We start from the raw sequence: 27370 nt of genomic DNA on the forward strand, positions 1-27370 counted from the left end.
AGATTGTGTAAGGACTTATTGCTGATGTCCTCACCTTAAGACATTTCAAGCTTATCAGTTCAAGGTGTTCACACTTACCTAGCCCCAAAACACCATCTCCAGTCCACAACCTGTCACATCCTTGTTTACAGTTTAACCTTGCACTCAGATCAAGCTACATGCAAGTTTACTCATGCCCAGCATGATCTATGCCTACACTACCTACCTAATTTTCCTACTGTTTGTTCATATTCTGCTGAAAGTTCTTGCCCTGAACTGTTTTGTAATATTGCTGTGTTTCAACCCAGGCTCCAACATCCAATCCTGCTCCTAGTAAAGTCAAAAGCAAAGCTCCCATCAATTTAAATGGGAGTAAGATCAGGCTCACTGTTTATCAGCTTGTTCAGTCTGTAAAACATCCAGGTATCTTTGAGATGAAAAGTGCCACATAAATATATGATTATCTCCTCTAGCTATCTTACATATTTTATAGGGCCAATCACTATGTGTCAGATGTGGCACAGGTGTGCACTGGAGGAGAGACTGCAAGAAGATTTTCCTCACCTTTTTATTTATTTATTATTATTACTGTAGCACCTCAGAACTCCAGGCATGGACCTGGATCTCATTGTCCAAGACACTGTACAAACACAGAACAAAAAGACAGTCTTTCCCTCAAAGAGCTTACAGTCTTAAGTATAAGACAAGAGACACAACTGATGCTACAGACACATGGGGAGTACAAGGAATCCAGAGACAATATTGTCTAAATAGACAAGATAGGGTAGAGGAAGAGGGGCAACAAACAAGCTGAGTGAACAATATGAGGGCAGCAAATGCCATGTTAGTTCCACTTTTACTTTGTAGGGTATGTTACTTAGTAGGGGATCAGCTAAATGGAAAGGGAAGGGAAGCGGGTGTGGAGGACACGGTAGAAGGGGCAGGCATGGAGTGAGGCCGATTGAAAGTTGTCACCATCTGACAGGTGTTTAGTAATCTAGGTCAGGAGTTCTCAATCTTTTTCATTCTGAGGCCCCCTGCAACATGCTATAAAAACTACACGACCCACCTGTGCCACAACAACGCTTTTTCTGCATATAAAAGTCAGCATTGGCATTAGGGGGTAGCAAGCCGGGCAATTGCCTTGGGCCCCACGCGTCCTGCAAAACTAAGTTGCCCAGGCTTCAGCTTAAGCCCCAGGTGGCAGGGCTCAGGGTCCCAGGCTTCAGCCCCGCACAACAGGGCTTCGGCTTTCTGCCTTGGGCCCCAGCAAGTCTAACACTGATCCTGCTTGGGGGACCCCCTGAAACCTGCCCGCGGCCCCCCCAGAAGGCCCTGGACCCCTGGTTGAGATCCACTGATCTAGGTGACAGGGATTGGTGGTCTCAGTCCTATTCCTAATGGACAGGCAACCTCATCACAACCAGCACAACTGGCACCGTGCATGAAATCAAGGATCAAATGAAAATAAACTGAACTACGCTTTCAGTCACTGAAGTGGTCACTCCAAAACTGGGCTGTAGAAGATTTGGGAAAGGTCAGTGCGCAGAAGAAGCTTTATATACATTCAAAGAGTCTATTCTTACCTTTGTTTTCCAATATGAAAGAAGAAATTATGCGATCCCAGTCTTCATTTCTCGTATCTAGCAATACTAAGACCAGGTCAAATCTGCTCAATAAAGGACTGCCAAGGGCTATGTTCACGGAGATTGATTCATTAGGGTCATACTGGCCTTTTGGATTTGTTGCTGCCAATATAGTGGTTCTTGTGTTCAGCTTGCACACTAAGCTAAAGACAAAGATGATGAACATCACTATTCCATGTCATTGGATATAGAAAATAATTTTTGAGTAAAATATAAATAATCATATTTTATGTTTACATAGCACCATTCATAGAATCATAGAATCGTTGGTTTGACACAATTTGTTCTTGACAAATCCATGCTGACTGTTACGTATCATCTTATTATCTTCTAGGTGTCTGCAAATTGATTGCTTAATTAATCTTTTCAGGTGTTGAAGTTAAGTTGACTGGTCTGTAATTTCCTGGGTTGTCCTTAGTCCCCTTTTTATAGATTGGTACTGTATATGCCTTTTTCCAGTTCTGTGGAATCTCCCCATCTTCCATGACTTTTCAAAGATAATCGCTAATGGCTCAGATATCTCAATTCAGGGTTTATATATATATGCTGTTCCTATGGCTAAGCGTTTTACATATTTTTCTACACTGAAAAAGGTATTTTCTCCTTGAATCATGTTGTCTTGTCTCCTGTGTTTTTAGGTGCAGTGGGACACTTTTGTCCCAGTAGTCACAGCACAATCCTTTCAATTAAGGCAACAGAAGAGTTATTCTAAATTTGGTTTATCACCAAGCTATTTCCAGTCGGCTCCAGGCTAGCTGCTACTTCATGTCCAGAACATGAATGTAGGTTAGAGCCAATAATCTTAGCTTTCCGATTTACAGTATACACCACAAGAAAAGAGCATTGGCTCCCAGCCAGTACAAAGAGAGATTAAATGAACAAAGCAACATTAACTTCTCTATGTAATGTTATAATTATTTGAAAATTCCTAAGTAAATACAGTGCTTTTTAAAGCAAGTGACTGAAGCTTTGTGTGCTGAGAGCAAAACTGTGTTCTAAGTTCCCATCTACAAAACAAAATCAACTATATCAGGGGATCCAGTTAAAACATGGATCCATTTTACAAAATAGATTGAACCAAACCATAGCAAGTCCAAGTCATTAGCATGGTTCAAGTACATGGGGAGTTCCTATCCATACTGCTGGAATAGGTCATCAGGACAAGAGGACTTGTAATGGCAGACTTTCAGACTTGCACATTTGTTGTAGGCAACAACCTCATGAGCGGATACTTGGCATACTGGGGATATTGTATGGCCCTACTTTATTAAAACTGCTCATATAAAAATAGTATAAAAAACATAAATATGGAGAAAAAGTTGAAAACAGATTCAGTGTCATTGGATTAAGTTAAATACCATTCTGAAGAGTGTAATTGTTTAGGTTGACTGGGCATCCCCCTCCCCTCCCCAAAAAGCAACAGTGGTGAGCCAGGTTTCCCCTCCGCTTCAGTCCTCCCACAGTTTGGATCAGAGGGCTGCAGGGGAGGGAGCCCCAGCACACCTTAACTATTACAAAAAGGAGCAGCCACGGTACCTGGTTGGAGTTGCCCATATTGAATTAAATACGGAAATGAGCCACTCTGTACCCTTGGTTTATGTATTTTGAAAGTGAATTTCACTCTATTCTACTCCGCTCCTAAGTTTTAATGTTCATTATGCTACGGATTTTTCACTGACAACAAACACACAGTTACCTGTGAGACGTTGTCAGAGGGGACACTGGAGGTTTTGGAAGCTTGGCAGAAGACCACAGAAGACATGGAACACAGTTTGGGATTGTGAGATAAGGGTAGTTAGCTGTACGTTTCTGCAATGAAGTGGTTAACAGTGTTGAAATTTAAGTTCATTGGGTTTCAGAGGGTTAGTTTTGTGAATGAGGCAGTCTGTTCTTGATTTACAGATTTTTTGGGGGTGGGGGGTGGGGGGGCTTATTACAACAATCTGTACCCACTAACCTCCCTTTTTGTCCTGTGACTACAGGCCACTTAATGGCCACTTCACCTTGAATGGTCCCTTAGAAAAAGTGCTAATTACCTATGCTAAACTATCTGTTCAATCTTGTATTTAGCTGTGACACTCTCAGGACCTTTCCCAGACCTGAAGAAGAGCTCTGTGTAGCTCAAAAGCTTGTCTCTCCCACCAACAGAAGCTGGTCCAATAAAAGATGCTACTTCACCCACCTTATCTCACAGATATTTTTCAGTCTGTTTCCAGGCTTAGACAGAAATTAATCATTTTATACTTGATTCACATTTGGAAGGCAACAGTCTGGGCTAGAAACATACGGATCTATTCTCTGCTATGTTTGTTACATTAGCTACGGGCAGTTGTGCCTGTGTAAGGTTAATGTAAAGCGGGACTTGCCCCTAGTGAACTGTGCCTGCGCACTTCTGAGGTGATTTTCCCCGTCTGCACATTAGGCAGTTGCAGTTATGCTGAAAAGAACTGTGAACTGAGCTGTAAGCTCCAACATGGGTACAGATTAAACCAGGGGTCGGCAACCTTTCAGAAGTGGTGTGCCGAGTCTTCATTTATTCACTCTAATTTAAGGTTTCGCGTGCCAGTAATACATTTTAATGTTTTTAGAAGGTCTCTTTCTATAAGTCTATAATATATAACTAAACTATTGTTGTATGTAAAGTAAATAAGGTTTTTAAAATGTTTAAGAAGATTAATTTAAAATTAAATTAAAATGCAGAACCCCCCGGACTGGTGGCCAGGACCCGGGCAGTGTGAGTGCCACTGAAAATCGACACGCGTGCCATAGGTTGCCTACCCCTGGGTTAAACCAAAAGGGAGGTGGTTAGCAGAAATCCACAACCAGGACCAAGGCAATATGTTTAGCGATTCATTAACTCAGAGAAGGTTAGTGCACCAGATGGTGAAGTAGGTGTGTTGGCTTGCTTTAGTAAATAGAATGAGATCAGTGGCTTACTTGGCTTAGCATTTGTGGAAGAAGCAAGTCTTGAAGAGGAATTTAAATGAGGAGAGGCCGTTCAGCACACAGCAATATGGGAAAAAACCCTGGAATGGTTATGGAAGAAACAGATGAATGGGGTCTCAAAGTTGTTGTCATTGGCTGAGGATGTGGGGTGCAGGAAAAACTAAAAAGAGACAGGGGCAAATAAGGAGGGAGGGACAGAGCGTAAAGTGCCTTGTGTGTGGGGGGGGGCGAGGCAAATAGCTTGAATTTGATGTGTGTGGAAAAGGGAGCGTCAGTGGAGATATTCAAAATAGGGAGTCGGTTTGAAAGGCCAAGAAGATGTGGATATCAGGATACCAAAGAGGAGGAGATTACGGCAATCAACACAGGAGACGATTTGGGCCTGGACAAGAGTTGTGTGTGACTAGACAGGAAGAAAAGGTTTGATTTCAAATATATGTTATGCAGGAAAAACCAGCAAGATATTGGACACAGTCTAGATGTAAAGAGAAAGGGAGGAATTAAAGACTCCCAGGTTCCAAGCATCAGTGACAGGGAGAATGGTGGTACGTTCATCAGTGACAGAGAATGGGAGGAAAGTTTTGGATGAAAGACAGGAGACCAGATTATCGGTGCAGTGGCTCTATGTCTTCATAAGCCAGACCATTTGTACGCAAGTACCTAAATTTAGGGTTTAGGAACCTAACTTTAGGCATCCAGGTTTGATTTTTGTGTGTGTGCATAGTCTGCTGGCACCAGAATCTACAAAGGAGATCAATTGGTGCCCTCACCTCAGATAGCAAGGTCACTTAATTGCAAGGTCATTCTCCAAATTTAACTCCTCCAGCACCCTGCAGTCCTCAGATTCTGAGGTAAATGCACTCTTTCAGTATGTTTGCATGTCTTGTCAAACAATGGTATTTTCTACATAGCTAAGAATTTACTGCCTCATAAACCAGCTAACGGATTTTAGTTATGTAAATAACTCATTTATGAGTGGGCTCTTTAAGAAGACCTACCTCCTTAACCTCAAGTTCTGGATAAGATAGGATAATAGCAGGACCTGAGGAGGAAGGGATAAAGGTGGCTTAAAACCAGCTTTGTATCCCTCCACCCCCCAAGGCTGAGGACAGCTATGGCCAATTCAGTCCCTGGTGTAATTTAGAGCCTCAAGACTGCTCTAACTTACACAGGCAGCCACAACACCCTTGAAGCCTTTCTGCTGGATCAAGATCACAGGAATGCAAAGTGATCCTCCCACCTCCTCCCACCCTTGACACATCTGAACTGGAGAGAGGGTGGGATAGAACTGGCTATGCTGGCTCTGTGCCAGCCAGAGATTCTGCTACTTTAGGGAAATCTCCAGCTGTTCTATTAGGGAGGCTGTCTGTCTCCTTTGTGGACAGACTGAGGATTTGGCCAGTAGCTTCACTTGCCACAGAATTAAAAAATCCAAGTTTTCAGAAGTAGCATATACCATTTTCCCTTCACAGGTTAGTGGCCAGTAGTCTCTTTCATGAGATGGGCCACCATATAAAAACAATTGCTCCCTCTTCTTTTGCTGCTTGACTAATTATTTGCCATTCATGGAGGAAAAAGAAAAAAGTGTTTTCAGTCCTGGCTTCTGAACTGCAACTCACATTTTAAAAAATGCCTCACTCTCCACAGTACCCCATAGCCCACCACTCTCCAAAACACTCTTCTTAACATGCCCTCTTTATATGCAATGGCCAGATTTTCCAAAGATGATGCAGGGGATCCAAAAGTATTTTATTCATATGCATCCATTGGTCCATTGCACCCGCCTTTGAAATTTTGACTCATAGTCTAAGAGTATCTTTTAAAACAAAAATGTATAGTACGGTATAGGAAAGATTTAAATTGGTCAGAGGGGCAAATCTAGATCTAACATTCATTTTAATATTTCGGAATTCAGGGGAAAGATATTTTGTTATTTCATCACATGCATTTAAATGCCACTTACCCTGCCTTAGCTACGCTGATGGTTTGTTGCTCCATTGCTTCATGTATGCTGGTTCTGTCATGTTCCTTGATGCTATTAAACTCATCAATACAACAAAGACCTCCATCTGCAAGCACGAGTGCTCCAGCTTCCAAATTCCATTCTCCAGAATCCTTCACCGCAGTTACCGTCAAACCTGAAGAATATTTATTTACATTCAGTCTTTTTCAAAAATGTGTGTGTGCATTTGAGTGAAGGGGGAGGGGGAGGATTAAATACACTAGCTAGTGCCAGGAAGAGAGAATGCAGGCAACGTGCAAGCTTCAATGCAGAGGTCTGCTAAAGCACCTCAATTCAGACCTACTGGTACGACATCCCATCTATTATAGTCCAGGTAATGGTCTGTGGAGCAAAATCTGCCAAGCATGCCAAATTTTGAGGTGATGGTTTTATGATATGAACAAATTTACAAAAGGAACTAAATTCGTCGAGTCAAGCAAACTCAATGATATTAGCAAAGTTATACCAGGAATACATCTGACCCACTATCAACACTTAAAGCATATATAAGCCTCAAAAGGCCATGCAACAAACTCTGCAAAATAAAAATATTTTAACATATCTTTTAACAGAGACCCACTCCCCAGTTCACGAAACAGAAGTGATAGACTAAACTTCGAACTTGTTCTGACAGAGTTTCTCTTTGATTTTTGGGTTCATTTGAACATTAAATTTAAAGTGAAACCTGAGAGTGGAAATGCATGGGAACTAAAACCAAAGAAAAAGTTCCCCAAAGCATCTGCAAATGGAAACTGCTGATTGTGACACTGCTGTAATTAAGTCTCACAGCTCAGTGCATGAAGAGTTTGAACTGCTGCCTGACCTGTTTCTTGTTTACATATCAAGACTATTCAATTTTCACTTTCTCCAGTGAGTCAGTTTTTTCTCTGATACAGTAGTTAGTTCGGAAGAGGAGTTAACCTTAGGACAATGGTACTAGTAAGTATTTATGTAACATTTGGGATTGCAGCTACAACTACTAGAATGGCCATCCATCCTTAAACATCTGCAACTCCCCTTCTCCCCTTCCCTGATCTCTATCTGTTACCTCTTCTGTCTAGTTCCCCTGCTTTCTCCCTCTCCAGCTCTTTTTTCTCCACTCCATCACTGCTTGAATTACAAATGGTCCTATGACCCACACTCCATAGCTCCTAAAGATGTTATGGAGTGCTAGGGCCACATCCAGTCCAAAGATCCTCCCGCTAGGACTGCAATGGGCCCAAAGACCTTAATAGAGCACTGGAACCAGAAATCACAACCTTTTGGCTGGTGCACAGTGTCAGTGCAATTCTGTACTCCCAATAGTCAGTGAAGAGTCAATAAAAATGGAAATTTCTTACTGACATATTGCATATTTTTTAGGGAGATTCGCTATGATGAACCCTAGTTCTCTTGGGTTTTAGTTCACCGTTCTAACCGCAGGACAACGTAGGCAGTACATCACCTTGCCGGTTTAATTAGCAGAATTACAAAAACCAAAATAAATTCTAGCCCTGTGATAGATAGGTATAGAACAGAGGTGGGCAAACTACGGCCCGTGGGCCACATCTGGCTCGTCAGATCATTTAATTCGGCCCTCAGCTCCTGACGGGGAGTGGGGTCGGGGGTTTACCCCGCTACGGTGCTCCAGCCGGGGAGCGGGGTCGGGGGCTTGCCCCGCTCCACGTGGCTCCCAGGAAGCAGCCGGCATGACCCCCCCTCCGGCTGCTACGTAGCACGTGGACGCATGGTCAGGCAGCTCTGCACGCTGCCTCGTCCGCAGGTGCCGCCCCCACAGCTCCCATTGGCCAGGAACTGTGGCCAATGGGAGCTGCGGGGGCGGTGCCTGCGGACGGGGCAGCATGCAGAGGCGCCTGACTGCGCCTCGGAGCTGGAGGTGGGACATGCTTCTGGGAGCTGCCTGCGGTAAGCGCTGCCCGGAGCCTGCACCCCTGAGCCCCCCTGCGCCCAATCCCCTGCCATAGCCCTGATCCCAATCCCACCCTCCAAACCCCTCGATCCCAGCCTACAGCCCCCTCTTGTACCCCACAGCCCACACCCCCAGCCAGAGCCCTCACCCCCCCCCATGCACCAACAGCCTGCCCCATCCCTGATCCTCCTCCTGCCCTTTGAACCCATTGGTCCCAGCCTGGAGCACCCTCCTGCACCCCAAACCCCTCATCCTTGGCCCCACCCCAGAGCCCGCATCCCCAGCTAGAGCCCTCACAACCCTCGCCCGTACCGCAACCCCCTGCCCCAGCCCTGATGCCCCTCCTGCCCTCAGAACCCCTCGGTCCCAGCCTGGAGCCCCCTCCTGTACCCCAAACCCCTCATCCCCAGCCCCAGACCAGAGCCCTCAACCCCCTGTCCCCAACCTGCAGCCCCCTCTCGCACCCTGAACTCCTCATTTCTGGCCCCACCCCACAGCCCGCATCCCCAGCCAGAGCCCTCACCCCCTCCCGCACCCCTACCTCCAATTTCGTGAGCATTCAGGGCCCGCCATACAATTTCCATATCCTGATGTGGCCCTCAGGCCAAAAAGTTTGCCCACCCCGGTATAGAAAGTACTAGTGAACACTGATCACATATTCAGTACAGCAGTGGTTCTCAAAGCCGGTCCGCCACTTGTTCAGGGAAAGCCCCTGGCGGGCCAGGCTGGTTTACCTGCCGCGTCCGCAGGTTCGGCCGATTGCGGCTCCCACTGGCAACGGTTCATCGCTCCAGGCCAATGGGGGCTGCGGGAAGTGGTGCGGGCCGAGGGATGTGCTGGCCTCCCCGCAACCCCCATTGGCCTGGAGCGGCGAACCGCGGCCAGTGAGAGCCGCGATCGGCCGAACCTGCGGACGCGGCAGGTAAACAAACCGGCTTGGCCCGCCAGGGGCTTTCCCTGAACAAGCGGCAGACCGGCTTTGAGAACCACTGCAGTACAATATAATTTCTTTGTAAATACAGATCAAGACTGCCCCCTGCACTGGAAGAACGTACAGGAGAGAGCCATCTGAGAGGAAAACTCACTGTGACCTCAGGGATCTGCTGAAGACCACAGGCTTCCACACAGAATCTCTGTGCCCCAGCACTGCCCTCCAGCCCTCTACAGCTCTGCTGTGGCTCCTTGTCAGCATAACTCAGGCTTTCCAGGCAGGCAGTAGCCCCTAAAACACTGTCTTACATAGACACTCTATTACACTCAAGAAATTAATTAATTAATTTTCAGAAATTAATACAGCCTGAGCCTGTATTTAATTGAGAGTAGATTCACCATAGAGTTGAGAAAGACAATTAGCATTTCACCCAGCCCTGCCCATCTTGTCCCCGCCCCAGCCACAGATCTCTGACCTTGCCAGTTGCTCTCTTCAGAGGCTGGAGATAAGAAACCTGGTGCCACAGATCTGGGTCACTGCCCCATCCTCCATATGCAAAGAGTGAGATCTTCATGCAGAAGGCCCCTTCCCCATGGACCTTGAGGGGATGTTCAAGCCCATTGTACCTCACTTCCTGATTTATGATTTCACCTTAAAGCATTTTGATTTTTTTCTACACATCTAAGTATGCCATGGTGGTGAGCTGTGGGTAATGTAGGTTGCTTCTGGCAGAACATGCTTGTGCAATAGCTTTCCTAAAGCTGAGATTTCTCTAGATACTTGAATGAGGATCAATTCCGTTTAAACATTAAGGCTCCAAACCCACAGTGAGCTCTGTGCAGGCTGCCCCCTATGCCCACTGTGGAGCTCATTGTAGGATCAGGGCCTATAACAATTATTCTTCCACATCCTCATAAACTAGCATCCCTTTTACTGAAAAGCCATTTATGGAAAGCATGCCCTGAAACATAACATAAGCTTGATCCCACAGCCCTTCCTCACGTACTCACTAGTCAAGTGAACAGAGCCATTGACTTCAATGGCTTTAATTGTATGAGTCCTGGTCTACAGTAGAAATTTACTTCGGTATAGCTGCATCCCTCTGGGGTGTGAAAAATCCACACCCCCGAGAGACCTGGCTCCTGACCTAACCCCTGACGTAGACCAGGGCTAGCGTGTGCTACTGCTTCTTGGGGAGGTGGATTACCTACACTGACAGGAGAAGCCCTCCCATCAAGCATAGATCGTATCGACACTGAGGGACTACAGTGGTGCAGCTGCACCGCGGCAGCATTTTAAGAGTAGACAAGCTCTCAGGAAGGACTACTCATGTAAGGGTTTCATGATTTAACATGCAACATTGTAAATCAGGAGTAAAGCCAATGGGGTTAACAGATTTAAAACTAGCAAAAGAAAAAAAAATCAGCAACTACATCTTTGTTTTCCTTAGGGAATAATTCTATTCAACTCTGGCCATACAGAAACGTTGGATTTGGAAGGAAAAAAAAGAAAAGAGAAAAAATGGAAGGTGTTAAATAAAGTAAGGAGAGGAAAAACAAAAAAGCCAACTCCAGCCACTGATGCCCTTCCGTACATTTTGTGAGCCCAGTGCTCAAACAATGTCAGACTAGTTCGTCCTTCGTTCTTTCGTTCCTCCCAGATTCAATCATGCCACTTTGTTCTAAGCCTTTAGCCTACTCTGGGCCAGCAGGTGGAGCAGCAGATAATATTTTCAAGCCTATTCAGAGCAAAGGAGCCCATCTTGTTCTTTCAGGAAGCTTCAGGAGGAGGGTCATAGCTCAGTGTGCAGCCAATCACTGCCAAGGCTGCCAGTTAACAGAGCAGAATGGGCTGTAGTTTAGTGAAATAGGAAAGCTGCAAAACAGTGTGGAGTGTTCCTGTTGTAAATAAAAGAAAAAAAAAAGTTTCTCAAGTCATAGCTCTACAACCTTGACCAAGTACTAGCACTGGAGTTTGTGCTTTACAAAAAAATAACACATTGGACTTTATTGTGCTGCATTAACACCCTATTCCTATTGTTTGTATTTTTTTCAAAATATGGCAAAGGTTCAGGTGAACAATGTAGTGGTGTTGGATAATCCTTCTCCTTTCTACAATCCTTTTCAATTCGAAATCACGTTTGAGTGCATAGAGGATCTGTCTGAAGGTGAGTAGATTTTTTCCCAGTACGGATTTTATAACCCAGAGCTACTAGTTTCAGGTTTTAAAAGGTTTAAACTTTGCAAAGGCCTGCTTCTACTATTTAACAGTTTCTCCTTCTCTGCCTCGGTGTGACTAGATGAAAGGATGTGCTGGCAGGCATCTAAATGCTGTTTAGAAATGCTCTGTCTTAGGCTGGCGCGTTTAGGTTGAAAGGCAAGGGAAAGTTGATTATTGTGTCCTCAGCTGCAGAGTTGAGTGCTGCTGTATTTCGGATCCAAACACTGCATTTTATAACGTAAGCTTAAGTTGCCAGGAACTTGTTTGAGTGGTGGTAGCCATGTTGCCAGCTTTGTGTTTGTGTGTGTGTGTATGAGGGGTTAACGAGCACATCTCAGCATGCATCCCTTTAGCTGGGGTGAACTGTTGCTGAGCAGAGCAAAGCGATATGCTGCGGAAACGTTGCACTAAGTGGGGAAAACCCATCCCAGGAAATATTTTCATTGTCTTGATATTCGATTTGAATATCTTTTTGGAGAAAACATCTTTCTGGGGGGGAGGGTTGGTTAAAGTAGGGAGATTTAAATGTAGCTGCAGCACTTAGTATTTTACAAAATGTCTGAAAATAATCAAAGTAGCCGACTGAATCCCTTTACAGATTTAGTATTATTGTGGGTACTAAGCCCCCCGGCGAGGGAGGGCGGGGGAAGGAAATAATATTTTTAGAACTCACTTGAAAGTTGCTGTTTGTTGGCAGCCAGGGGGTCCAGGTGTACTATGCTATGTCCTGCCAGCTGGGGATCTCCGGTTCACTCTTCAAACCTAGTATTTTGCTCCCCAGCCTATACAGAGCGGGGTGCGCTGTGCAGGGAGTGAGGTCAGCAATGTACCCACCCACTGCCGCGTACAGAGGGTGGACTAGGCATTAATCTCTTGCATCGCTCAGCAGCGACTCCTCCAGTGCTGGTTACTCTCACCAAATTCTACAGGAATCGTCCAGAAGGGTTCACAGCAGTGACCCTACCGTGTATTGGGCCAGTGCTGCCGGTTAATAAACAGGATTTTTACAGCAGAAAGCAAAATCTATTTCTCTTCTGGCCAGAGGAGCTCTCCGGGACCACTGGTCTCACCACTGTGGCCTCAAGAGCACTGGCAGAAGCAAGCTATTAGTGACCTGTCTGAAAGTTACTTAAGCGTTGGAGAGAGGAGTGGGAGTGCCTGTGGCCACAATTGACTTGCAGCTTGTGCTCTCTGTGCCCCCATGAAGAGGACAGATCCAATAGGTGCTAGTCACTGTCGCTGACATCTGATACATGGGGATCCCAACATTTTAAGGGGTAGGGGAAAATAAACATACTTAATTTGTTTTAATTTTATGGGGGAACTAAACAGTTCAAAGCTTTGGTAATGGGATATATGGAGTGTTTCGTACCTTTGTGTCACCAGTTCAAATCCAGCCCAGATCTGTAACTTTCAGTCACTACTATTTTATTATGTGTTGGAGGCTTACACCAAATGCATTTGGTCAGACCAGTTTCCAGGGGCAAGTGTCCACATCACAGAAAACACCACAATATTTGGTCTAATTATCATACTTGCTGGTATTCTCCATAGAGGCCCTGTCTACACTCAACATTTTCTTAAATTCTCTAACTGTTGCTCTAGCATTATTGCAGCTCACCAGTTTTCTCAGTGGTAGACGTGTTAGTTTAGGCCAGCTGCCATCGTTTGTACAGGTATGCGGTAAACACCTGTGCGGAGGTGGTGAGAAATTTTGTAAAGATTTCTCTGGTGTAAACAAGGCATCCATGCCATGGTGCTACTCGTTCAGACTACTTGGACGGTAGAGCTGGTGCAGAATGCAGCAGCCTGTTTGATTGGTGGTGCTCCAGACAAGACACAGATTACACCAGTGCTGCAAAGACTTCAACCCTCCCTTCCTATCTGGGTGCATTTGTATGTATCACACTCAACACTAGATGGATTTAAATGAAAGTTGGGCCAGGTTGATTAGTGGCTAAATGAGCAGAAATAAAGATGGCTTACGTCAAATTTTTTTTTTGCACTATTATCCCTGTTTTCAACTGAGAATGAGAAGTACAGGTATAGCATAACCACCAATCACCATGTGTGTACCTCCACATGGCCACAGATGTTGATCTTTCATATAAGTCAGCAGTTCTCAAACTGTGGGTCAGGACCCCTAATGGGGTCTCCAGGGCCAGCATTAGACTTGCTGGGACCCAGGGCTGAAGCCCAAGCTCCATTCCCACCCAGGGCAGCGGGGCTTGGGCTGTGGCCCCCTCTTCCCTGACCCGGGGTGGCAGGGCTTGGGCTCCAGCCCCTGCTCTCCCCACTCAGGGTGACGGAGTTTTGGCTCTCGCCCTCCCCCTGGGGTCATGTAGTAACTTTGTTGTCAGAAGGGGGTCACGGTGCAATGAAGTTTGAGAACCCCTGATATAAGTCATTAAGAAAAGAAGATTATCTGTAATAATAATAATTTTAAATTTTATGAAGAAAGGTGTATCCTTGCTTTAATTTTCAAACACTAATATCTTGGTCATTTACTGTTGTTTTTTTTTTCCTCTCCAAATCAGACCAATCCCTTGCCAATTTAATTTTTTAACGTCATCTATTTAAACTATTTTAAAAGTTACTGATGGGCACACAGTCCTAAACAAGTAGGATTTGATAGTTACCTTTTTAGCATATAACAGGGGTAGGCAACCTATGGCACGCGTGCCGAAGGTGGCATGCAAGCTGATTTTCAGTGGCACTCACACTGCCCGGGTCCTGGCCACCGGTCCGGGGGGCTCTGCATTTTAATTTAATTTTAAATGAAGCTTCTTAAACATTTTAAAAACCTTATTTACTTTACATACAACAATAGTTTAGTTATATATTATAGACTTATAGAAAGAGACCTTCTAAAAGCATTAAAATGTATTACTGGCACGCGAAACCTTACATTAGAGTGAATAAATGAAGACTCGGCACACCACTTCTGAAAGGTTGCCGACCCCTGGCATATAATTTATGAAATAGCTTTTACTCTCTCTGTACCACCCCCCCCCCCCAATATTATTCCTAGTCTGAAATGTTGTAAACTATCAGTCCAGAATGTGGCTTATAATGGATATGCTATGAACTTTCCTGGCCTACACAATACTCCTCAATTGTGTGTGGTATATTTACATAGGAATTGCCATAGTGGATCTGACCATTTACCTGTCTAGTCTGATATCTTGTCTTGGCAATACCAGATACTTCAAAGGTAGGCAAATAATTCCCATCCAGCACCTGGAAAATTATGCCGTGCTATACAAAGGGAGAAAAATGCCTTCCTGAATCCTATGAGTTATGCCATTTAAAAAATAAACATACAAAAAAGTATGATGAAAAACAGTGACTCGAATCATAAAGCAGCCAAGTTGTGTTACAATGTTGCATTTTCTTCCTTACTTAGGGCTAGTCTATACTGGCAGCGCTTTACCATGGCTTGTGTGGTCGTGGCAGAGCGCTGGGAGAGAGCTCTCCCAGTGCTCTAAAAAAAAACCACCCTCACGAGGGGCGTAGCTCCCAGCACTGGTGCATTGTCTACACTGGCACTTTACAGCGCTGAAACTTGCTGCGCTCAGGGGGGGTGTTTTTTCACACCCCTGAGCAAGAAAGTTGCAGCGCTGCAAGTTGCCAGTGTAGACAAGCCCTTAGGCTCCTGTCCTGCATCAGGAATACCTAGCATAGACTCCTGTTTGCACCTGTGCAGAGTGTCTTGTTGAAGACTATGGAATGGCACAGGAGTATGTGCTAATGACGGTATATGCATGATCAGGGCATTGTTCCATACTGAAAGACAAGTTGAAAATGTGTCGCATCAGGGTTTTTTTTTTTAAAGGCACTCTTTGAAACAGATTTTAAAATAAGTTCCATTTTAAAAAAAGGAAATAATCACAAATGGCATCTTTCAATAAGCAAAACCCATCATAGTGACCGTTTATTGTCTGTTTAAAATGCAAGAATTCTGGCGGGTTAGTTCTGCCATGTGTGTGTTTTAACTGGAAAGTGAAAGTTAAAAATAAGCAGAAGTAAGAGCTAATGGATGTTAGTTGATAGTTTCAGTTTTTAAACAGGGAGTGGGGGCAGAGAGTAAGCACAGCAATATAAATGGGCCAGGAAACCTATGAACTGTTAGTATTGTTTGGTTTCTTTAAATTGTATTATGAAACCATAAAATACATTTGATTTTACATAAAATGGTTATAAATTCCATCTCAAGATTCAGGTTACATCCAAATACCAAAACCTTTACTGAGAGTATTCTGTAATCACAATATCAATTATATATCCGTGTGTGTGTGTACAGTGGGCTAGCTATTCAATTAACAAGTTAGCCTGCTCTGCAAAAAAAAAAAAATTGGGGGGGGGGAGCAGGGAGAACTCTGCTTGGATGTTGTGCTGCTGTTTAGTCCATGGCTACCTCATGTAAATGAGCTCTTCACTTTCTACACATCACTATTCCCTACTGTCACTATGTCCAGTGTCTCTCTCTCTCCATCCATGAGGAGCCTATGTCCAAAAATGGCATTACACGGCCTTTTCCCAGAGGGCATACCATTTCTGAATAATGTTGGCAGCAAAGGGTGTACAACTTAGAAAGCTCATATAGAGTTGTATTGGTATAACTAAAGCGGTATAATTATGCTAGTAAATTTCCCCTTGTAGACAAGCCTTTAGTCTTTATGGACCAGCAGCTATGGAGGCAGTTTTGGGCTAAAGTCCTAAATAAGCAAGACCTGGGACCCTTAGGCTATAGACTGACTTTTTCAAAGAGAGAGAATTAAATTGTGGGCATTTTTTTAAAATATTGTTTTTGTTTTAATGTAGATTTGGAATGGAAAATAATTTATGTGGGTTCAGCAGAAAGTGAGGAGTATGATCAAGTTTTAGACTCCGTTTTAGTAGGACCTGTTCCTGCAGGAAGGCACATGTTTGTATTTCAGGTAAGTTTGTTATTTTCAATATTGCTAAAACAATTGAGTTAATTCTATGTTTAAAGGGGACAGCCTAAAGCAAAGCAGCATTTCAATAATATATTTTTTCCTAGCAAACACCATTTTGTGTCAACTCCTTAAATCTACTGTTCCTGACTTTAAGGCCTTGTCTGCACAAGCCCTTGTTTTTTCTGAAATTTCCTACTGCTGCAGCTCCACTTGTGGTATCAATGAGGGAATGGGGGGAGGGGGCTAGTGTAGACAAGGCTCTGGTGGCTGCTGGCATTTTAACTGTTCTGGTGTCTAACCTTGCTCAAAGCAAGGTTAGACAACACAGTGGTTAAAAATGCCAGTTAGCTGGTCTATGATAGCACTTCCCAACAGTTGTACCACTGGTTGTGGTGGGGGTAGTAGTTGTGGGAAACTTTGGGTATAAAAGGTTAGTCTAGGCCCCTCCTCCCAGTGACCAGCTCATGGTAAAACTTAACAGGACAGCCATCTATTTATCTTTGTTCAGCAAGACAATATTGCATCTTGATGTTTGAATCTTCATGCCATGATGCTATAATTGCAACACAATGTCACAAGTCCTGAAATAAGTTTGGGATTCTCAGTGTAGCATTGAAGCATGTCAGGGAGACACATGAAGTTTAGGACTCTCACACAAATTTTCAGATGTTTGGAAATCCTAAGAGCTACCAACTGATAAAGCCAAAGAGTTACAAATAAGGCAGTGCCTAAGGGAAAATGGGGAGAGAATGGCAGTAAGGTGGCTTAATGCACTGGTCTGGTTTAAGTCTCACTTTAATTCCTAGTGGTGCTTTCTCCGTATCACAAAACCATGACTCAGGCCTGGTCTACATCTAAAATTTAGGGCTGGTTTACACCTAAAACTTAGGTCAACATAGCTATGTCGTTCAGGGATGTGAAAAATTCACATACCCCTGAGAGACATTGTTAAACCGACCTAGGCCTCAGTAGAGAGACAGCTAGGTCGACTGAAGCATTCTTCCATTGACCTAGTTATTGCCTCTTGAGGAGGTGGATTGACTACAGTGACAGAAAACAAGTGACTACGCTACAGCAGCACAACTGTAGGTATGCTACTGTAGAGCTTGTAGTGTAGACATAGCCTCAGTTCAGCACAACCTCTTTTTATCCAGTGCTAGCCTCGTCTGGTAAAAGAGGACTAAACTGCTCTGGCAGAAGTGTCAGACTAAAACTAAAATTAGCTCTTTCCAGAAGAACTGTACTTCCATCCCCACGTGAGAACTGCAGTTTGCTGTGATTTTATGGCAAAGATACACTGGAATTCACGCGTATAACTAAAGAAAATAACTGAAGACATGAATGAGCTTCTATCTTTCTGACAGTTGATACAATTGTTTTAAGGGTGGTGTCAAGGTGTGTGTAGAAAATGTCTAAGGCATCTTGAATAAACATGTAAATCCCAATTATTCGAATGCTTCAGAGCACATCTGAAACTTTCGGATAAAGGAAAACTTTATTTTACAGGGCAGGTCAAAGGCACAGCAATAAGAGCAGGAAGGTGGATACATTTAGCAGTTTTTTATATACAAATCATTCTCTAAGCACTTCACTATTAATTAGGTTTCAATACTGGGGCTATTTTCTCCCCACTAACAATAAAGATGATGTATGAGAAATTACTTCCCTTATTAGAATTTCTTCCACTATCAAGTTTTAACCCTTTAGTCATAACAACTTACTATGTAAATTGACGGAAGTGGTCTGTGACCTTCTGATGCCTTTGGAAATGGGTTGCAGTGTGGTACACTGCTCAAAAAGATGAGCTGGCATTTATGCCTGTTTTTTTTAAAGATACATTAGTTTGGGTGAAGAATCTATGATTCATTTTTAAAACTAAAAATTACAATTAATATTTTTTAAGTTATAAATGTTGCTGGTGGTAGAGAGAGATAGGAGGAAGAGCTGATGTTGTTTATCTAAAGAGGCACATTTTTGGACATGTTATACATGTAACCCTGATTGTCCAAACTTCACATGTCCCCCAGATATGATATTTCCACAAGAAGGAATCATTTATCATGTTTCAACTATGAATATTTATCTTACCTCAGCCAAACTAGGAGTTAGACATAGCGAACATTGGTTATATTGGAATATATCCTGTGCAAGATTCTGTACAAGCTCTCCTGTAACACAGTGAAGTTCTCCTACCTGTTTCTTTAGGAAAGTACCTGCAGCCCAACGTATATTAAACTTTGATCATCAAATTTCACAAGAGGGATTGGGCCTGGTTAATACTTAAATGGAAGACCACCAAGCATAGGTGCTGACTCTGTGGGTGCTCCAGGGCTGGAGCACCCATGGAAAAAAAATGGGTGCTCAGCATCCACCAGCAGCCCCCCCAATCAGCGCCTCCCCTTTCCCCAGCACCTGCTACCTGCCGGCGGCCCCACCGGTCAGAACCTCCCCTTTCCCCAGCGCCTCCCATGATCAGCTGTTCCGCGGCGTGCAAGAGGCACTAGCGGGGAGGAGCGAGAACGGTCAGGGGAGGGGGTGGAATGGGGTGGGAAGAGGCAAGGCAGGGCAGGGGCAGAGCAGGGCCGGGGCTTTGGGGGAAGGGTTGGAGTGGGGGCAGGGCCGGGGAGGAGCCCAGGGGAGCATCCCCCCACCCCCCCGGCACATTAGAAAGTCGGCGTCTCTGCCACCAAGAACAAAGCAGAGCACTGCAGGAAATCATGTTGGTGATTCAATAGGCAGTATTTTCTTCCCTCTGAGTCAGTAACTGAACCAATGCCCCAGCATAGGATGCTGTGTTGCTGTAGGGGCAATCTTTTGATAAGATGTCAAATCAAAGTTCTGAGCACTTGTGGACATTAAAGATCTCACAGCACTTTCTGTACAAAAGGGTGACTCGGTGGTGCTGTTTAGACTAGGAAAATTAGGGGAGTTTGGCAAACATGTAAATAGTTTACATATGTTAACTAACACATTGTTAAACAACACTTTGTACCTAGTAAGATGAAGACAGTGGCATTTAAAGAAGATGTAAACTGGTTGTGGTTATTAGTAAGGGACAAGCTAATGACCATGACCAGATAACATGTTTTAAAGGCTAGTCTTTGTCTATGCCAGGTGCTAAGTGGCTTTAAAAATGTGTTAACATACATTAACCAACACTGAGAGAACACACAACATGTGACAGATGTTTTTAGTCACATCACTTAATGCACCACTGAAAGGCACTCAGCTACTGCGGTGATGAGTGCTATATAAGAACCCATATAGAATGCAACAGACTAGAACCTGTTTGCTGAATACTTCATTCTCCTACTCTAGATAGGGCCATGCCTTTCTATAACACAATTTTCTTAATTAAATTCTGCCTATTTAAATGCTCCCTGCAGTTTCAAGCCACTATTTTCACTCTCTGTATAAATCTGTTGTGCATCGATGGAATTGCTAAATCTTTCCCCAGAAGCATCTGCATTTCATTGGCAGGTGAGGAAGCAATTATTTTATGTGCCCGAGTATGTGTATTTTCATATGGGGCCAAATTTTCTGGTGGCATAACTGTAGTAAGTGGAGTTCAGCCAGAACCTCCAGTGACGTGGATTCCACAAACTCCCTTGGATGCCTATTCCAGCTCTCAACTATCCTCCTAGTTATAAAGTTTTTCCTAATATCTAACCTAAATCTCCCTTACTGCAGATTAAGCCCATTACTTCGTGTCCCACCTTCAATACCAGTGGACAGGGAGAACAATTGATTACCATCCTGTTTATAACAGCTCTTAACATACTTGAAGACTGTTCTCATGTCTCCCCATAGGCATCTTTTCCCAAGACTAAACATGCCCAGCTTTTTAACCTTTCCCCCAAGGTCAGGTTTTCTAAACCTTTTATCATTTTTGTTGCTCCCCTCTGGACTCTCTCAAATTTGTCCATGTCTTTCTGTGTGGCGCCAGGGACTGGGGACAGTTCACCAGCTGAGGCCTTTCTAATGCCAAGTACAATGGGAGAGCTACCTCCCATGCCTTACATATGACACTCTTGTTCATACAGCCCAAAATGATATATGCCTTTTTCACAACTGCATCAGATTGTTTGCTCATATGCCACAATAACCCCCAGATTCTTTTCAGTAGCGCTACTGCCTAGTCAATTATTCTTCATTTTGTAGTTGTGCATTTGATTTTTCCTTCCTAAGCATAGTACTTTGCACTTGTCTTTACCGAATTACATCTTATTGATTTCAGACCAGCTCTTCATTTTAAGGTCGTTTTGAATTCTAATCCTGCCCTCCCAAGTGCTAGCAGCCCTTCCCCCATTGATTTCATCTGCAGATTTTAGAAGCATACTCTCCATTCCATTCTCAAAGTCATTTTTAAAAATACTGAATAGCACTGGACCCAGGACAGACGCCTACAGTACCACACTAGATATGTCCTTGCAGTTTGACAGAAAACCATTGATAACTACTCTTTGAGTACTGTTTTTCAACCAGTTGTGCATCCACCTTATAGTAATTTCATCTAGACCACATTTCCCTAGTTTGCTTATGAGAATATCATGTAGGACTGACTGTGTCAAAAGCCTTACTAAATTCAAGATCTATCACATCTACTTCTTCCCTCTGATCCACTAGGCCAATACCCCTGTGCAAGAAGGAAATTAGGTTGGTTTGGCATGATTTGTTTCTGACAAATCCGTGTTGGCTATTGCTAATTACCCTGTTGTCCTCTAAGTGCTTACAAATTGATTGTTTAATATTTTTGTTCCAGTATCTTTCCAAGTATCCAAGTTAGGTTGACTGGTCTATAATTCCTGGGTCCTCTTAAAGATACCTTTTAAAGATATGTGCTATGTTTGCCCTTATCCAGTCCTCTGCGACTTTACCTGTCCTCCATGAGTTCTTGAAGATAATTGCTAGCAGTTCTGATATTGCTTCAGACAGTTCCTTAAGTGCTGTGGGATGAATTTCATCAGGTTTTGTCCACTTGAATATATCTAACTCATCTGAATATTCTTTTACCTGTTCTTTCCCTATTCTGGCTTGTGTTTCTGCCTCCTTCTTGTTGTTAATAATTGTGTTAAGTATCTGGTGACCATTAATCTTTTTAGTGAAGACTGACTTAAAACAGGCATTATAGACCTCAACCTTCTTGATATGATCCGTTAGCTCTCCTTCCCAGCTAACTAGTGGACCTACATGTTCCTTCATCTTTCTCTTGCTCCTTATGTATTTATAATTTTTTCTTATTGCCTTTTATTTCCCTTGCTAGGGTGTAACTTATTTTGTGTCTTAGCCTTTCAATTTTGGATATACTGCCTGGCTGCCTTGTCCCTGCCTGATTTTGGATAATACTGCCTGGCTATTCCCACCACACTGGTGGCTGTTGTCCCCAAGGGGTGTAACATCTCTTTCTTCTCCTCAGTAGCCACAGCCCCTAGTTAAGGTATCTAGGCTGGTTTATGGATACTTGTAGAATCAAGGAGACAGGGAACAGGAGCCAATGACATATGATCAACTAGCTCAACAGGCCACAGTACTAGAATGTATAATAAACTATTAGAAATATGTTTGGCTGTAACTTTCCCAGCAATAGTGCAGTGCAGTGCTTAATTGCTGTTTTGTAAACATGAAGCAGTTTATGCAATGATCCCGTGAAGAAACATGCATTGTTACAAGTCCTAGGTCTAGGGTGAAACAAAAAATTCAACAATAAGTTATAGCCAAAAAGCATTTCAAAAGATTGGGGTTGAGCCCCATTTTATGCTACATATTTTTTTATTAACAACGAGACTGCCACTGCTAGATCATTTAGAAAGATTAATGCATATTAATTAGGCCTGAGTTACTGGTTGAAAATGTGTCAGAAGTTCTCTCCAAGTGAAGAGAGAGTTGCATTTAACAACACAAACTGTAACAAACTAAGTTATGGGGAGGGAGGCAAATAGGGTTGCCAACTTTGTAATATTTAAAAACCGGACACTCCAGCAAGAATGCTGGAACTGGCCTGCCCCTTCTCCCCGAGGCCCCACCCTCCCTGCCTCACCTCTTCCCTCGAGATCCTGCCCTCCGTTTGCTCCTCTTTCTCCCTCTCCCCTGTTACTCGCTGCTCTTTCCTTCTTCCCCCTACCTGGATTGGGAGAGACTTTCCTGCAGAGCTGGGGCTGGGAGCTGCAGCTGCCCAATGCAGGTAGGAGGCGGCCCTGGCTGAGTAGGGGCTGACGTGGGTGATGAACCAGCACCTCCCTGCCCTCCCCCTCCCCGCAATAAGTTGAAAACCGGGCACCTGAACACCCTAGAGACAAAAGGCATACTGGTTCCTTCTCTCATTAGCCTGTGGAATAGCTCAAACCTCACTGCAATCCAGTCCTCTCTCCATGCTGAAGTATGATTTGCAGTTTTTCCTTACCAGATTAATCTATCAGCTATGAAAACATATGCACCCCAGTGTAACTTCACAGACCTCATGAAGAATAAACTAGCAAGGGTAATCTTTCAAGGTTGGGGTGGAGAACAGTGGCACAGCAGAGTTGGAGGGACATTAGTGCACCTGCCCGAACTACAGATTACCTGGTAATTGGTCAAAAAACCCAATTTCAGATGCAAAAGCTGCCTGTTCATCTAGGTTTCAGAAATAACAAAAAACAAACAAATAAACCCTGGAGACTGAATTGCTATGTATCTCTAGAGAGTAGTGCCCTAAATCCAAGGTTGCAATTACTGAGAGAGCAGAGTAGATGTGCTTGCACTCTATCTCCCGACTATGCATGAATCATCAATTTAAAATTTGTGCACAGCCATTGCTTAATCCACATGATGGATGTGACATATAACCCTACTGCCCCCTGCTAGATAGCCATATGGTATAAAATTGGAGATGAGGTAGATCAATCTGTATTGTTTCAATAACCTTTTCCTTTTACATTTTAGGCTGACGCTCCTAATCCAGGACTTATTCCAGATGCAGATGCAGTAGGTGTAACAGTTGTGTTAATTACATGCACCTACCGAGGCCAAGAATTTATTAGAGTCGGCTATTATGTAAACAATGAATATACTGAAACAGAATTGAGAGAGAATCCTCCAGTAAAACCAGACTTTTCTAAGGTAAGAAATGTTCTATTCAATAGTCTTTCTTTCTTAAAAAACAAAACCAAACAATTCCTTAAGCCAGTGATACTCAGACCTCAGTGGTTCAGGAACCAAATTAGCAATCAACATTACCCAGAAGAGCCACAGTAGTGTGAATTCATTGTTTCATTTACTATAGTATTATATATTCATATTTAAACAGTATGCCGGGGAAATATGTAGTTTTTATGTATATATTATATATATATATAATTCTCACAGCAAAATGAGTGACCAAGTATTATTATTTTATCAACTACAGTTGGTTAATAACATAGCAAAAGCACCCTGATAGGTTAATAACTTAGATCAGTTAATAATTAAATCACAGTTTTTTAATATCATGTGCTGCAGTGACCCACAGGAGACACATTAAAGAACCACTTTGGCTTCTGAGCCTCAGTCTGAGTATCACTGCCTTAAGCCATACAAAACTAGCTATCAAATCAAGCAAAAACAAAAGATTTAGTAAACAAATTTAAGGTGACACATAGTTATCATAGTTTTGAAGGGGATTGGGATACAGGTTTTCATCCAGAATCCTTCCCAGATCAGTAGTGATCAGAAGCTATTGCCACCTTACATGGATTATGTGAAATGAGTTGTTGGTCTCTTTCCATTTCCTAATGGACAAATATCTATATCACAAATATCATAATTGATATTCATATTAACAAAAACTGGAGATGGGCCACATTTGGGCTGTGGAGACTGACCTGATTAGAGTTGGTTGAATAATCACACATAGTTGCTAAGTCACAAATTTGACTTAAAAATATCAAAACACAAAATCTAAACTAAGAACATGAGCTAGAAAAAAGTCTGTTTTTTGTTAAACTAAGTCAGGACTTGCATTAAAATGACTTGTCAAAGAAGAATTATTTGGAACACAACACTGCACAGAGGGAGGGCATTGGCAAATGTTTGTTCACCTGCAAACCTGCAAGGTGTTCCACATAGACCCACCCCCGTGGAAGTCACTGGGGTTCTATGAGGGCACAGTGGTCTGCCTCCATGGAACACCTTGTTGGGGCCAGGGCCTTTATTTGCATGGAAATTTAAGGAAGTAATGTATATAAACTGATGTTAGAAGGCTAATGGGGGAGGGTAATGAGGTAAAATTGTTTTTCCATTATAGGTAAATGATATGATGTTAAAATCTGAAGAGTGGACCAGAATAATGCATGTACTGCAATAATTAGACCAGAGAAAAGCCACACATTCCCAAAAAATGATATCCTGATATAACTACAGTTAAATGTGGATCACTAAAAGACACTTAAGGCCACGATTTTCAGAAATGACCAGTGATTTGGTGTGCCTAACCTGAGACACCCCACAGGGGCCTAATTTTCAGGGGTCAGGTGCATAGCAGTTCCTGAAAATCAGGCCACTTGAAGGGGCCTCGAGTTGGTCACCCAACGTTGCTATTAACTTTTGAATATCTTCACCTTAAATCTCCATTTTTATTTTTGACTTTATAATCATTTCCTTTTATGCCATTTTTTTATTGTGTAAATGCTAAAGTTTTTGGCCTCTAAATATCCAAGTTTCTTCAAAAGTACTTGAACAAAACAAACAAACAAGAAAAAAAACCCTCAACTACTACTTTAATCTAGTATCATTTGTTTATGCAAAGTTAACCCCGCTTTTAACAAAAAAGCAGCAAACTTCTTCTGAACCATTTTCACTCACCAATACTCCAGGAGGTTCTTAATTTTATCTAGCAATTTTGGTGGCAGGGCACACGATGAAAGTGCAGAATCCTTGGCTAAATTAGAATTCTTCTGTGTAGAATTTAGACATTTAGTTTGAATTGAAGATGCGTTGGTTAAAAACATAATTATAATTGAAGGGGAAATAAGCAGATCAGGTTTGAAAATAAAAGGTTGTCAATTTGGGTAAGAGGAATTACTCAATGACTGTTCTTTCTTTGGAGAAAAAGGTCAGTTTTTAGCTCCAGGACAGAGTTTTCCCAGGATTAGTTTAATAATTAATTGATTGTACTGTGATCCATATGCAGTGACTTCAAGGGATGGTGTAGATTGCTGCCTTCCATTTGGCAAGAGTGTGTCTGTGCGCAAGAATGAGAGCCACAGAACTCATACTGCTAAGGAAGCTAAGCTTTCATGATGAGGGCAGATGGTTCTGCAACATGGGAGATTCTGGTGTCTTAAACCCTGCTGTAATATGCACGTTTTCAATAGTTAACAACAAACTTTCCAGAGTATCTTAAAAAGTAGAAAGGAGGCAGTGAAAAATGAATACATTTTTTGGCTATCCATACACACATACCTGTCATCTTGTGAAAAGAAAAATAAGGGCCAACAATACTATCTAACTGAGGCCAGGTCACCTTCCTGTTCCAAAGCTAAGTACGTTTTCAGATTTTTTTTTTTAATAGGAATTAAATTAAATACAATTAAGTCAAGATCAAAATGTGATCTAAAGCACACTTATGGAAAAACAACTCGCAGAGTAATGTTACTAACATGAGGAAGGATTGCAGGATCAGAGAAGAAAAAAGAGACACGATGTAATTAGAGCAAATAAACAGTATTACTACTTTGCACATTGTATAATCAGTCAGTTTGTGCAATTCACTGCTGCAGGTTAGTTGCCTCAGACTGTGCCTAGATTTTTTTTTTTTTAAAACCAGGACTGGATAATTTAATTCTGTGCTGAACATTTGTATATATGAAAGCTAAGATAAACACACTCAAATCTCATGTTTAGGGTGGGATGTTAAGAAGGAAATCTACTCCCTTTGGGTGAGCATGGCACATTTAGCTTGGTGCAAGATGAGGGCTCTATGTCATCCTCTGAATCAAGTTTGGCCACTGAGGCAGGATGCTGGACTAGATGGATTGATTCTGTATGGTAAACATCTGTTCCTGATACATATGCAGCATCTGTAGATTAAAGTTCAAGTGCCATAAATTCGTAGAGATTAGTTATGTTTGTACATAAATTTATACAGTAATCTTGCATGCAAACACAACTAATATACTTTCTCCTCCTCCAGCTACAAAGGAATATTTTGGCATCTAACCCCAGAGTCACAAGATTCCACATTAACTGGGAGGACAACACTGAAAAACTGGAAGATGCAGAGAGCAGTAACCCAAATCTACAGTCACTTCTTTCTACAGATGCATTACCTTCAGCATCAAAGGGGTGGTCAACATCAGAAAATTCATTAAATGTCATGTTAGAATCTCATATGGACTGCATGTGACTACCATCATTTTGATACTGTACATGTGTTAAGCTGTAAAAACAACCAGAACTATTTGCCTGAAATTCCTTAAGTACATAGTCAACAAACAACGTGAAGAAGTTGTTTTAAAACATCCTGTAGAAAGTTTATAAGAAGAAAACAGTATTTGAGCAAATTGTGGAATATAAATACAACTATTTTTAAGTAGTTTTTTCTCTGTTATTTTATTTGCTCTAAACTTAATCTGATTAAAGCATATGTATTATTTTTCTCTTTCTCTGTAAATATAATTAAAAACCTAAAGAACAGAAAGTTAAAAATATTTAAGCACAGATGGAATAGTGATGACTTGGGCTCATCCCTAATATTAATAATGCTGAATACAATTTCATTGCCCTTTAATAATAGTTTAGGAACAAAGCTGTCTTTTGATAAAATGCAAAGAAAGGGGGGAA

The 27370-nt window shown here is 42.6% G+C and overlaps 2 protein-coding genes across 2 annotated transcripts in view; one reads left to right on the top strand and one right to left on the bottom strand.

Moving 5' to 3' along the window:
- MCM9 (minichromosome maintenance 9 homologous recombination repair factor) overlaps positions 1 to 27370 on the bottom strand; it is a 71863-nt gene that overhangs the window by 13932 nt on the left and 30561 nt on the right. Inside the window, exons 7-8 of the mRNA XM_065401614.1 lie at positions 6535 to 6709; positions 1566 to 1768 (exon numbers count right to left, since the gene is read on the bottom strand). Coding sequence (XP_065257686.1) covers positions 1566 to 1768; positions 6535 to 6709 — 378 coding nt within the window. The remainder of the gene's footprint in view (positions 1 to 1565; positions 1769 to 6534; positions 6710 to 27370) is intronic.
- Positions 11261 to 27180, top strand: ASF1A (anti-silencing function 1A histone chaperone). Its single transcript, XM_065401819.1, has 4 exons — positions 11261 to 11580; positions 16458 to 16573; positions 23495 to 23671; positions 26721 to 27180. The coding sequence occupies exons 1-4, from the start codon at positions 11472 to 11474 to the stop codon at positions 26931 to 26933; spliced, it is 615 nt and encodes a 204-aa protein (XP_065257891.1). The 5' UTR covers positions 11261 to 11471; the 3' UTR covers positions 26934 to 27180.

This window comes from Emys orbicularis, chromosome 3 (genome assembly GCF_028017835.1).
Source record: "Emys orbicularis isolate rEmyOrb1 chromosome 3, rEmyOrb1.hap1, whole genome shotgun sequence".
In the NCBI taxonomy this organism is placed as follows: domain Eukaryota; kingdom Metazoa; phylum Chordata; order Testudines; family Emydidae; genus Emys; species Emys orbicularis.